The sequence below is a fragment of the Chaetodon auriga genome, chromosome 3 (genome assembly GCF_051107435.1).
Source record: "Chaetodon auriga isolate fChaAug3 chromosome 3, fChaAug3.hap1, whole genome shotgun sequence".
NCBI lineage: Eukaryota > Metazoa > Chordata > Actinopteri > Chaetodontiformes > Chaetodontidae > Chaetodon > Chaetodon auriga.
The window spans coordinates 5,190,943-5,205,768 of record NC_135076.1 but is presented as its reverse complement, the minus strand read 5'-3'; the positions used below and the strand labels follow the sequence as shown (position 1 = coordinate 5,205,768).

The window sequence follows — 14,826 nt, the reverse complement described above, 5'->3', positions numbered from 1 at the left end:
TAGAACAAGAACACTGACTGCAACTCTGTATTGCTCTTTGGCACATGTACAATCAGAATCAGCTTAATTGGCCAAGCATGTGACCACATACAAAGAATTTGACTGGAATTTGACTCCAGTTTAAATATTACACCCAATATATATGAGTCACAACTCAGAGTCAAACACTTTCTGGTGTTATTGGTATCTCTGATGTCCAAATGTCTACAAATTTGCTCAGAAATAGTGAAAAAACACACTCTTTATAACTCCAGAACATGTCTGAGAACCATCATGTTTTTAAGGTTTCTTCCATATCAGTGTAGTTGTCTGCACAGCTATGGGTACACTGCAAACTAATAGGAAAATACTAGTAGCTAATTTGGCAAATTTTTTGATGAAGCCTCAAACACAGGGCTCAAGTTGTAACTCACCACATAGCTCACTGAATCCATGGCAACAATATACATCTTGTTTATATTCCTCAAAGCATTATGGGAACTGAGAGCATCACAATCCCAACAAACAGAAGTATTGTGTCAAACTCTGAAGCCCCATGCCAGACCAAACAAACTGACTTATGACTCAAATCAACAGATTTTTAACTGCTACTTTAAGACTGGAAGAATCTCTTTGTGTATGCAAAGCACAGCTACATTGTTTGAACAAAATCCACGTCTTCTACTAAAAGCTCTGGTGTTTATAATTCGTCCAGTAAAGGAATCCCTACTCACTTGGCAATTCTGCCTGACAGTGCTGGGGTACAGACGATTGTTAGCCAGTAAGTTCTGTGTACTTTATGTCATCTACACCATCGACAAAAGTATGTTACCAGAGTAGACATTCCCCTGACTAATAATGACTGTATTCCCAAACAAGCCAAACAAGAGTTGTGGAGATGTGAGAGGCCTCTTTTGTCATTTTTTTTTTACATACATGCCACATATCCTTCAGCTGACTGATGGGACTCATTTCTGTAATGGCACTGTCTGTGGATGCTGACAGATACATTTGTCAAAAGAGATGTCTTGGCATATCATCATTGGGGTCTGATCACACATATTGTTGTGAGTAGGACTAGAGCCAAGCATGACTTGATACCAGGGTTGAGATATATCTACAGAGATGTATCTCAGCCCTGGTCCCCCTCAGGTATCCTCTCTGACCTCTGCTAGGTAGTAGTGGTTATGCTGTGTATTTGACTGCTGTTTGTTAGGAGCAAAGTTGATGATTTGATGTTTTCACACAGCCACAAAGTGAGCAGAGGGAGAGGGTCAGGATGGTTGGGTGGTCCACAAAACGTGGGACTAGGGTCTATATTTATTTCCTGTTTTCTACTGAAAGTCAGTGTTGGTTTCCTTTAACCATGACCACAATCGTTGCCTAATCTGATTGTATTTTTAACCCAAGATTTGAAACCACCTGTATGCATCATTATGAAGACTAGTTACAAATTATGTGGTTTGTCATTTAATTTAGGTCTATCAACAGCCTCAGTCTGATCCCCAAGAAGCCCCTTAAACCCATGTTGGTGGATGGTAAAGATGGGCAGGTGAAATGCCACAGTGAAATTTGCAACCACAGGTTGGCAGTACTGTTTATGTGCATGTTAAGTCACATGAATGACCTGTCTGTTTTTTGTCTTCTTTAAAAGTCATGACTAAACTGAAGGAGGTGTTGAGTGAAAAAAGAACAAGAACATCAAGAGAAAAATGAGCTGCCAACAAGCAGCCTGTTAGCCAAGCAATCACCATCCAGCAGGGATGGGATGGACGTCAAGGTCGCCCGCACAGTGGACATAACACCAAACACTGCTTCGGTTGGTTTGGTTGGTTGAACACACACACACACACACACACACACACACACACACACACACACACACACACTATTCAAACCCATTCTGCCTTCAGTTCTTCATACACCTACAGTGGATCTGAATAATGGAAAGAAGAGCTTTTCCTGCTCAAATACTACAGCCATGTTTGTGGCTATTTTGGAGTACCAGCTGAATGCAGCCTGAACCTTGGAGAAAGTTACTTGTATTCAGGCATCATTATATAACAAGCCTGCGTGGACACCTCTCTGACAACGTGCATTTTGATGTAGGATGCAACTCCAAATGTGGAGAGGTACACACACTTCAGAAACGTAGCTCTGAAAAGCTCACCTGTGTTAGCACACGAGCTGTATGAATAATGTGAGTCATCTTCAGAGCCCACATCACTTCAGGTTGTAGCAGGTCTGGATGTGGACATTGTGGATTGGTTGAGCATCAGTTTAAGTTGCTCGCAGCTATACCAATGCTTGCCATGCTGGTAGAAGCGGTGACTGGCTTGGCTGCGGTAGGCGTGAAATATGGGCCGATGCTGGCAGTCCGTTGAGGGCCTTTTGTTTGTCTTGATGCTTTTTCTCATTTTGGTGCAGAGCCTGCATCCAGCATGGCTCGGGTCAGCCTCTCTCTTGAGCCATGTATTATGATTGTTGTTGGAAAGCCACACATTATCAAATACGCACTTGCTGGACACCTTGTATTTAATATGTTGAAAATAAGAAAGCGTTTCAACATTTTGAGTATTGTACATTATACTTGAATTTGTGAATTATTTATTTACAAATTTAGAATAAAAAATACAGGAGGGCGGGTTTGTCCTGACATATGTAAATAGCATCTGCTTTACACCGAAATGCAGCCTGGACTTTGACCCAGACAGAACAGGTGCTACAGTTCATTCACAGCCCCACTTGGGAACACTTTCATACATTTAAACTCACACTCTGGATCATGCATACATCAAACAGGCATACACTGCAGACAGAATGCTACAGGAGTCCAAACACACAGATGGCACCCCGTTCACGAGGAAAAAAAAGCTTCCTTTGTACAAACGTGTCATCTTCTCTCCTCCACATCCTGCTCACCCAAATTGAACTACTTCTGTCTTCATCTCCACTCTCTGCAATACCAAATAAAGTTCCCATTTATGTTTATCTGGAGAGGGCGTTGAGTAGATGAAAATACACAGTAGTAGGCTGAGATACATCACTAATAGTTTGTGAGTTTTAGTGCCAAGGCGGTACTTGTAAACTAAGTGTAACTTCACACATTTAAGGTGCCAAGGTAGAGACATACCAAAATGAAGCGTGATCATTTCAAGCTGGGCCTCCAAGAAAGGTTGATGATGAAAATGTCACTGTGTCTTATGTAATTTGGAAACTGTCACAGCTCTCCTACAGTGGAGCTGGTGGCATTTACAGTATAAGCAACAAGAGTTCCTCCTAACAGTGGGGGTTGTTTTATAAAGCTACAATCTGTGATAGAAATCCTAAAAGAGGAAGAAAAGAAGAAGATGATGATAATAGTTTTTGGCTACTTTTGAACTGAGCGGAAAATGGCTCAACATCTCTGTAGCTCTTTCCTCACAGCAGGACTCTCTTCATTAGAGCTGCTGTACATGGACATTGAGAGTGAAGACAACAGTGATTGTTCCAACACATCCTGCTTCATCTCCAGTGAATATCAATGAATTCTACCAGGCCTTGACTGATGCAGCTAAAATGGATGGTGGCTTTTTAATGTTTTATTTAACTCATGACTTTGCTAATTTCATCTGCAGGATGAGCTGAGTGACTGACAGCAGCTGGATTTGTGGGTTGCCTAGAAACAGCAAAAGTGATTATGCCTGTGCGGGGGTTTCAAAATGAAAGTGAGTGGTGGGCCTCATGTTTCTAAGCCTAAAAAGTGGACACTGTAATTGAGAAAGCTATCGCAAACTTTTCTGGAGTTACTGCCACATGAACGTGGAAATGTTACTGGTGTTTTGGTTGATACGAAGACAAAGTTTTGGCTCCTTCAAGTGAATTAAGTGAAGCATTGGTTACTGAAAATGATCCATTTTAATATTTAAGTTATCCAGGCATAATATTAATGGCTTGTGCTAGCTTAGTGTCCTGGAACTGAAATATTTAGTCAGTCTGTCGCTCGTAAACTCTGGTATGGGTACAATTTGTAAAATACAGAAAATGTCAATTAAGGTGGTATTTAAGTGACTTTTAAGTGAGGAGCATAATGATCTATGGCAGGTGTAAAATAACAAAAAAAAAGAAGAATTTTGATCAAGAACAGTGACTTCTATTGAAGTGAATGCAAACCCTGTAAACTGTGTTCATGTATTCTTAATTGGATATATGACAGCAGCGAAAAGTTGTTAGCATTTTATCACTTGGGAGACACGACCGCTGCTGTGATTCAGAGATTTTATTGGGAGAAGTAGGATTAATTACGGTGGTCTTACCTTAGCAATGGTCTCATGGAACTTGAAAAGCGGATCCAGGGTCTCTGGCAACTCAGCAGAAAACTGGGCCTCTGACAGGAAACTGGTGGCCTGAGGTGAACGAGAGAAGAAGCAGCAGTATCTCTTTAATCTCTGTCTCCTGCCTTTTCAAGTCAAGTCATTATCTCATTCAGAAACCTTTACATTTCAGTGGGAACACAATGAGCCCCAAGTCCAAGATGAAATGAAACAAAAGCTTACCCTTTTTCCTCTTCGCTTTTCTTATCTTTTCTATTCCAGGTTGTTCTATTCTACTCTAAGAGAGTGAAACTGTCAAGCTTTTGACAGGAAACAACAGTAAATGCTCTCAAGGCCACCCAGCTGTCAGGATGTTTTGTTCTGCTGTCAAATGCACACATATACAGTATACATGTGCGTATACACACACACACACACACACACACACACACAGAGTCCTAGATGTTGACACAAAGTCATGTAACCAGGTCTGCACACACCCAAAAACTACCTCATTGTCACCTCAGGATACTTTGTAATGTCCCAGAAACACAGTCAAGTGAAGTAGCACACAGATAAGAATATCAAAGGTTCAAACACTCAATTTAAGTAATATCTGACAACTCCAGTGTATCTTACTAGCTTCAGACACACTGTATGGCATCGTTGATTGAAATTTAGAGTCTCCCTGAGGAGCCAAATAATAATGTATTTCTACTACATGCATTTCCTGTACATGTTCTTCTTATGTGTGCAGTGTCTGCTTTATGTTTGACACATTTACTTTCTGAAAACCCATCAAGCAAGACAAAGTCTGTAAAGGACAAGAAAGGTTTCCCATTCATCAAATAATTAATGACAATCATCTTTATTGTTATTTACCCTTCTTGGTTAAATGATATTTGACTGAATGAATGTAGGCCAAACACACACTGAACACACAAAAAGCAAAATGTACCATCATTGTATGTATTACAAATGATACATTTTTAAAATTTTGGATTATAGACTGATGTTATGAGTATTTGTAGGAGATGCTGAAAGAAAAGCCCTGTCATTAACTTGAAGAAGTTTTTCGCCCACAGATAACAGTGAATGAATGAAATCTGTACTGCTAACAGTATGTGACTGACACTGACAAAAACTGTGGGCCTGGAACTATTGTGTCTAGAAATTCAGGGCCTCTCCAGCTCTGCAGGGGAATGCTTCTCACTCTTTGGGTCAGGTGGCCAGCCCAAAGTGTCGGTATTTGACAACCTGGGAATAAGAGTCAACAATCAATTGCCTCTTATTGGTTGTTTTCATTCAGGCATGGTGGATTCTTGCAAATGCCATTAGGAGCTCTAAGAGGAGCTAGACGAGCCTGACCTTTTCACATATTACCTGTCAGGATGTTTCAGCAAAAATGTCAAAAAATTATTTTCAAAAGTTACCTCCTGAACCCTTAACTGCTGTCTTTCATACAGACTTGTGTTTAAGAACTCAGAAAGTTGGTCTCAAGAGCTTAAAACTCTCCCTCTGCACATGGCCACTACGGTAATATGTCACATTTTTCAATTTGTGTTTGGAAGATAAAAAGATGATGAGTGAAGTTAGGAAACATAAAATTATCCTGAAAGCCATGAATATCGCTACGAATGCATGGCATCACTTAGTGCACCTTATACAAATGTAGACGTCACCACTTTTCAGACATACAGCACATGTTATGTGTTTGCTAGCTGAAAAGAAACAGAGCCAAGCCTTTTGAGAATTGCACATGAGCTAAGCAGAGCTGTTATTACAGGGTGTTTTGCATTATGTTGCACAGAAATTGATCCTCAAAAGTTCATGACTCAGTAAACAAATTGTGTGTGCAGCTTTCAGGTTACTGGGGGAAAAACACTTGAAATATAGAGGAAATTGTTTAATGCCTGAGCCAGGAAAAGCAGCTAAAATGTGGGAGGCACCTAAACAACAGTCTCAGTCAGTCAATACGGCAGCCGCAATGTGAGCACATATGGAGAGTAGAAGTTTTACTTAATAATTCACATAGTTATGCATTCCAAGATGGCACAAGCAGAAAGTTTTATGAAGCCTTTTTGTGTGCTGCCTCTGAATAAATATGTGAATTATTGAGCGCAACAGCTGCCTCAAAATATGCCCCTGTTGTGGATGTCAAGCTGAATATGTGCAGCGTTCCCCAAAAAGAAGCCTCATCGTCTACAGAAGAATTCAAATCAAACACATGGTTACATCTGTGAGGCACGCTCACACACCATGGCTTCAGCTGCTGTTTGAACCCAAGAGATTTCTGCAACCGTCAGTCTCTGTGGTCAAGCTGTTTCAGCGCAATTACTTGTACTGATGAGTCAATCAAATCAAGACCATGATGAAAAACACAAATGTGGTTAAAAGATGAGTGGTGGGGCTTTCTTGAGACTTTTCTTGTAATTATTGAAATTATATGTAATATTGTATTGAATATCACAGATTTGAGTGTGACCAAATTAGATTAATCTTTGTGAACTTTGTCAAGATTATAAAGATTTCAGCTTCTAAGTGATGGAATATTTATTTATAATAGACAGCAGACCCATGCAACATGTTTCACTCCCTCAGAAAGATGGTTGAAATAGTTAGAAACAGAGGAGTGCCAGGTAGCCCAGCGGTGACCTCGGGTCTAGGCTGTTGATATTGGATAGGGAGGAATTATTTTGAGTCGGCTTGTGAAAAGAACCGCAGAAGAACAGGAGGATGTTTCCTCCTCTCTAACTCTCAAAAGTCACTGTATGCCTGCATATTTCTGTGAAAGATCAGGGAAGCTGAAAAGCACAGAGGGAACAGGAATCAAGAAAGAAGTTGCATCAATACTAACATTGTGTTATTTGAAGCGGTTAGAATTGATATTTTTATAATAATGTCAGATATTTGCGCTGACAGTCTGGAAGAGCTTTATTCTCACAGGAAGCTGTTTTCAGTGTATCTGCTCTAAGAATCCACTGTACACTACTTGCTCAGCAGTGAACAGACACAGTTAGCAACTAGCTGGTGAACATAGTGAAGCATTTAGCAGCTAAAGAGCCAGACATTTCCCTCAGGAGTTGGTAACAGAGTGAATCTTGCTCTTACATTCGCTACCTGGACACATGACTGATAATGTTGCTCCATAACTACTGGATGTGTAAATAACTGTTTGCTAACTAGCTCAGTGTCAACTTAAATGCTGTGTTAACAGTTTGTTACTGCTGTTCCCAAGTGGTCTGAAAAAACAACAACTTTTTGCAGGTTTAAAGGACTGCTTATTCAGCGTTTCTCTTAGGCACATGCTACATATTGGAAATAGGCCATGCCCCAGCAGTGAGGAAAACTCTGCTTGGAGTCAGTAGCCAGCAAGATTCAAAAATGGTGAAAAGTTGTTGAGTGCCACTGGCTACACTGTGGCAGCAAAAGAATGCATGCCAGTACACCTCCACACTGCAGGTCTAAGAATGGAGAGCTGAATTCAAAGCACAGACTTCACCGAAGTTCACAGTGACTGTCCCAATTTGTACAGACAAAACCTAGATTGTCAAAATAAACACAAAGATTCTGTGATCACATTAAAATCCAATGCACAGTGACACTGCATGCTACCAGTGGAAAAAAATACAAATGGCACCTGCAAAAATATTGTTAAATGCAAGCACACACGCGTACACAATGGACAGAAAGACTCCACAGCGTCCACCTGCCCCCAGTATGACACAGTGTCATTAGCCATGGATACATGGTGCTAAGCATCGGGCCATATCAAGCACTGTTCTGTACTTCACAGGGCCAGGATGAAGGGTTTTGGAGAGCTAAAGCCTTAAAACAAAGAGAGAGATTGCCAGGATCAAAGATACCAGAGTTCCATTCACTTTGTACTTAGAGCCCTTTGTAGCGCTTATCGAGCACTCATTTCATCTTTCACAGTACAGACCTTCTCTCTGCCTTGATCTTAGGCTCGCACTTTCTTGCTCTTGTTGAGTATCTCAATCAGAATTTGACATAAATGCTATCACGGATTTTTAACACATCAATAATTTGGAAAGCGATCAAATTTGAATAGCCGTATGAAAACGATCATCTTTGAAAACACCACACCAACAGTTTCCATTGACAACACTTCTGTGCAAGGAAAGGTGTGTCCTAATGAAGGGTTAGGGGATGAACAAAAGGGCACAGTGGTCCAGCCTGATGACTGCACCACCACAGATTTCGAGTTGACCGCAATAATTATCTTTCAGTACAGCATTGTTGAGTGATATTTAATAAATGAATATAGGTACAAACATTTTCCAATAAGGTAGCATGCTGGCTCAGTGTTTCGCGCTGTCCCCATAAAGCACAAAGGTCTTGGGTCTTGGGTCTAGTTTGCCTTTTCTGTGTGGAGTTTCCATGTTCTCCCTCTGTTTGCATGGACTCACTCTGGGTGCTACAGGTTTCTGCTGCAGTCAGAAGACATGTAGCTTAAGCAAACTGGAGACTCTAGACTGTGTGGAAGTATGCATCCTGCCCTGTACGTGCTGAGATAGGATGGTGGATGGGTAAATCTGCTGTCAAAAATCAGTTTGCTCACCTCGGCCGTTGTGGGTGCTAGAGGCAACCACACTTCTTGTTGGTTCCATCTTTCATCTCTCTCTGAGAATCTTTTTTGCCTCACCCTCTATTTGAATGATGCCCTTGACTCTTGTGTTTTGGAAAACGCCAATACAGAGAGACTAGGAAAAAGTTTATCTCCTTGACCTTTTCTGGCACTTTGTCCTCCCTGCATGCTTTGCGCCGCCTTGCACATTTACATATTTTCCTCTGGAGTGAATGCAGAATTCGATTGTATGGTTTGCTTTGCAATTTTGACATTTGTTCATTTCACATTTAAACTGAATGAACTGCACAGCCCACTTCCACACTGGGCCAGCATAAACAATATTTAGATGTTTTAATCTTTAACACAGCCCAATGAGTATGCCACTCTGCATTTTATTGCACATACTATGTGACAAATATCACCAGTGAATCTTGAATGAGTAGTTGATCATCTTTTCAGCTCTCTGAGGTAGAGGGGAGACTTTGTGGTCCATGTCCCACCAGCTGTATCTAGCATCAGGACATTGCTTGAATTCACAGTCTTCACACTTACTGTTGCTTCAAAGCTGTTAATTAATATTTTAATTATTGTTAGACACTTTGGAGGCAGAAGTTTACAAATAGCTGAATTGCATGTTTGACATATTAGGACATTTTCACGTTGATATGGCTAATAGGTTGAGTTGTGTTTCTAGTGACTTTACAAATGGAAGTCGTGCACTTCACTCCAGTGCTTCTCATGTGGGATTGTCCAACACAGACAGCAGCAAACATACTTAAAATGTCCTTGTACTGCTAACTCTGTCTCCTCTGTACATAAAACACCCACTGGATGTCTGGCTATCCTCCCTATTGCTTTTTCTGAGGTTTTTTAAGTTAACCGATATGAAACTCTACGGATAGAAGGTGTTGTACGTTGTTCAGATTGTATAGTGAGTGATATTACATAGACTTACATTCATTTCCTGGAGACTTAACCTAACCATAACTAAAACCACTACTTGCCTAACCCTCACCCTTGGAGCTCTCTTAAGTGCTAACATGCTGTGTGATGATGATAACTTTTATCTTTACATGGAATTTTGTCACTGGGATAAACTCTTTGTACTAGAAAGCTTCATGAATATGACCCCAGGAGATGAAATAGGTAAATAACCTTCTTTGTGTTGCATTTGAATTGCCCCCCCATGTCCAAGCTTAGCTGTCTCTACTTTTTCAATCATGGCTTTGTGCACAGTTTCCACAGGCGTAGTTTCTCTGTTTAAGGAGAGCAAGGAGAGTCTGTTTAAGACCAGGCGATATAATAGCTCTTACCAATTTATTGCATAGATTAGGTTTCCTTTTATATACCAAGAATGGAGAGTCTGTAAAATGTTGGGTTAGGACTGGATCTGTGTCCAAGATTTCAGCACAGTCTTATCAGCAGTGTGGGCCTAATGTTTAAGTAGTACAAGACAAATACAAATACTGAGTACTGATACTTTTCAGTAGACTGTATTCATTCCTAAAGGAAGGAGTCAATGACATCATGTTTCCTGAGTGAATTTACTCACTGTGTCTGATCTGTGTCAGTCACCGTCTCCATGTTTACTACCCCAGAAATTTAAACAAAGCCTTCTTAGCAGTGTCATCAACGCGCAAAACAGAGCAGCCTGTTTGTAGGGGAGCAATCATCATCACAGACATTGTTAGCAGAGTGTCAAAGCCTTGTTAGGCTGTGTTTACACCTTAACCTTTTTGGTGCATATTAAATGAAGTCTGGTCTGTTTTCTTGTTTGGTCTGGTTCTCTTACGCTGATGAAAAAACTGATAATAAAAGTCTGGTAACACCTTGCAGCCTCACTGAGACTGCTTCACCAGTCTGACATTGCATAGAGCAGGGCCATTCCTTCCAGTGCACTTGTACGCTGATTTGTCAACAGGTTTTGATCCAAACTTCAACTTATTGTACTTTGACCCGAATCTGTTAACCTCCATAACACATATCTAATAGGAATGTGGTTTTGACAGGGGGTGAAAATGATGTCAAAAACAACTTTGCTGTGGAAAAGAATGGTGGAAAAGTTGATTTTGTGCATTGCTGAACTCTTGGAGTCATGCAAGTCAACCCAGGTTATTAAACTGATGTGGAGATTATTTTCATTCCTATGTGCTCCATAGCATCCTCATTAGCATCTTTGTATGATTATGTGATGCATTTCATTCTGTGCCTTGTTTTGTGCAAACTATTCAGCCTATGGGTACTGTAATACTTACTGTGCTACACTTTTATCGCAACTTATATAAAATCTTTATATATTTCTCTTCTCACCCCAGATTCATGCTAAAATCCTGATTCATATCATGCCTGACCTCTAAGGAGAAAAGACAAGTAACTCATGAAGACTCCCTGATACTTTGATACTTTCCCATGATTGCTGGTAATAATACTGTGACTTGTGGTAACTTACAGAGAGGTCAAGGAACAATCAAACAGCTGAGGAATCTTTTACTGTTCAAAATGAAAAGCCTGATTGGACTACTAAATGTTAATTTATACAGAATGTAACTTTCCTTCCCCTTGAAGTGATTTACTACCCAGACATTACTCTTATCCTTATTCCTTGAATAAAGTGCTACAAGTGCACCTTGAACAGACTTGTTTATTTTATCCACTCTAGACTCTCACACCATTAAACCTAACCAAAAAGACTGAAAAATACCCTATGAGGGATTCTTTTGACAAAGCGATGCTAGCAGTGTCTGAAAGCATTAATGTATTGTTTATAGGCTCGACAGTACCTCCATAGAGAGCCGCTGTGACAACTGATAAAAGTAAGACCTGAGAGAACAAGGAGGTGACGACACTTCAAAACCAGCATGAAAGAAATCCACAGCACTATTCTTCACACTGTAGACTACAATACTTAAAACAATGTACTTTTCTGCAAAGGACACACATGTATATTTAAAGGTGTAACTTGACAGATTTTGAACAAAAAGATGGCAGGAATGGTGAGGATTTTCAAATCACTGGTTTCAGATCAGATAAGGTCTTATTTAGACTCCTTAAAATCACACATTTGTACATTTCTGAATATAGATATGGTCGATTTGGACACCGCTGTACAACTGATGTGTATTTTCAGTCTGGTTTTCATGGTTTGAGCTAGGCCTCTTATCTCTTATTACAGGAAACCTTAATAGAGCTGCCTCCCATGCTGTTGCTGTGCTCTGCCTGCCAAGCTTTTTTTGCACAGCGCATAAGGAGTTTACAGTGATGACGGTGGTAGATTTATTACCTCTTTTCATTTCTCTATTTTGGGCCTCCTCATCTCCTCTGTCCTCCTGCCTGTGACCTGCAAATTTCATGTGTTCATTTGGTATTCATAAGTTGTATTAGATTTAGGATGATCAAATGTGCGATCAAACTTTCTGGCCTTGGCCGCCTGCTTAGCTCTAATGACACTTTACCTTGGTATTGCTTGTGTTTTTATCATTGAATATAGGCTACATCTCCTTCAACTGCTGTAATCATGATATATGTATAAGTGTAAACAGCATCACATCACTTTATCAACTAGAACATTCTCTTGCTTTCAGCATTAATTTGCTGTATTTCATGTTGTCATATAGCAGTCAGTTGCTCATTCGGCTATATAGCCTGCAAATATCATTCCAAACCCATAGTCCTGTCATGACGTGCAATTAAGGCTGCAGGCCATATTTGAGATCAGTTTCACTTTGCCATTTCTTACAGGGACTGATGATGAAATGCTCACCCTTAACCAGACCGAGGGCTGAAAATGATCACCTGTTCACAGGCACATGTCACATGGTCAGAAAAGCCTCAGAGATCTCATAATGTTGACAGATGCTAATGCCACTGCCACAGGGCGCTCACACTATAGCTGTCTTCATTTAGTTCTCTGAGTTCACAATTTACTTCATCTAGTTTATTTCTCTGTCTGTAGCCACATCCACTAGTTTTTGGTGTTATGGAAATGGGAGGGGATCAGATAGATAGATAGATCGAATATATATCACTCAATCATTTTGCTAAATGCCTGTTGCCTTGACTGCTCTCTCCTCACATCTCTTTCTTGCCTCCTCTGCTCATATCTTGGGTGGGAAGGACTTAGATGTGAGGAGAGAGGGCAAGGAAAGGAATCAAGGATATAATGCTAAAAGACTGAGGCTCAAGCTACATGCCCCAGGCATAACATCGGCATCCTCACCAGTTGTTGATCCATTTCATGTATACAAGCGAGCACCATTGATTGTGTATTTCAGTGTAGAGCTAATTTGCCCTGTTAACATGGTAATGATAAAATCAAAATAATAAAATATAGATAAAATGCTAAAATTCTAGGAGTTGTATTTTCAAACAGCATGCCTCATTTTTACATGAGAGAAGGATTTGAGGATATGAAGAATAAGCCATAAATTTGGCGAATGTCATGGTATGTATGTCTGGCTGCAGTTGCTGTAGTGTGAACTTCCCCAAAACAAAGAGCAGGACTGAGCTGCTGTCATTACTCTCAGGTCGCTTTCACACCAGAGCTGTTTGGTCTGCTTTAAACGGACCAGAGTTCGTTTCCTCAGATAGTCTGCTTCGTCTGGGCAGGTGTGAAAGCTCACCCGAACTCTGGTGCGGACCAAACAAGCGAACTCTGGTCCGCTTGAAAACGTGGGTCTCGGTTCGCTTGCAAGTGAACCCTGGATCGGTTCGTATGCAGGGTGAAAGCTCACCGGACCAAACACAGGACCAAATGTACGTAGTGATGCTATTGGCAGTGCATACGCAGTGCATCTAGGGTAGAGGAAGTACAGCGCGCACTCTAAACCAAAACAAACATGGCGAGAGGACAGACGTGGACAGATGAAGAGCTCAAAGCTCTCCTTGAAATATGGTCAGATGACCACATAAACCTACTTCTGACATCCACTCACAAAAACAATGACATTTTTAAACAGTTTAGTGAGAAAATGGGGGGAATGGGTTTTAAATGAACGAACTTCACATCATGCTCCATATTTACTGTTGTTTTTCCGGGCCGGGAGGGAGGGATTTCCCCTCCTACTTTGTCCCATCGACGAGCGCCTCCTTTCAACCACGTGATGCTGCTCAGAAAGTTCGGTGCGCTTTAGAAATCACAGTGTGAAAGCAGAACCGAAACAAGTGATAAATGCAACAATGTTGCGACTTTCAGCTTCCCAATCGAACCGAGTCCGCTTGGTCAGGTGTGAAAACGACCTAAATTCTGATACAGTTGCAACTTAAATCATAGTCTGACATATCCTCAAACAGATCTGATAGAATCTTACCCTCTTGAATACCATGACAGCAACAATAATGGTGAAAAAATAAAGAAATACCATATATGTATGTATATATATGTGTGTGTGTGTGTGTGTGTGTGTGTGTGTGAATATATATACACACACATATAATATATATATATACGTAATTCACTGGCCTCCACTCAATGTTCACACACCTTGAAAATAACAAGGTGCTGTTTGCTGGTGTCAGCTCAACATTCAACAGTGTCCCTCATGAAACTGACTGGCAAACTTAGCACTGGTCTTGAGAGCCACACTCTGCAATAGCTAATGGACTTCCTAACAGGCAGACCACAGACAGTTCAGATTGGTAGTTACATCTTTTCCACTGTAGTGGTGAACACGAGCCCACCAGGGCTGTGTGTTCAGCCCCGCATTGTTCACACTGCACACCCATGATCGCTATCCCCACATGGAGAGAACTCTGTTGTGAAGCTGGGCATGACACCACCATCAGCCGAATTTTAGACAGTGGTGGGAATTCATACTGGGAGGAACTCAACTATCCTGCAGGGTGGTGCACACAAAACAGTCTTATGCTGAACCTCAACTACACCGAAGAGCTGATCATTGATTTCAGGAAAGGAGAGGCAAACCCCTGTGTACTTCAGCTGAGATGGAACAGGTGAACAGTTTTATG

General features: G+C 40.9%; 1 protein-coding gene across 5 annotated transcripts in view; it reads right to left on the bottom strand.

The window, feature by feature from the left end:
* The window catches only part of naaladl2 (N-acetylated alpha-linked acidic dipeptidase like 2), a 518,168-nt gene that overhangs the window by 71,871 nt on the left and 431,471 nt on the right, over positions 1 to 14,826 (bottom strand). For all 5 annotated transcript variants that reach the window (XM_076723158.1, XM_076723166.1, XM_076723175.1 and 2 more), the window contains one exon: positions 4,275 to 4,364. In XM_076723158.1, coding sequence (XP_076579273.1) covers positions 4,275 to 4,364 — 90 coding nt within the window. The remainder of the gene's footprint in view (positions 1 to 4,274; positions 4,365 to 14,826) is intronic.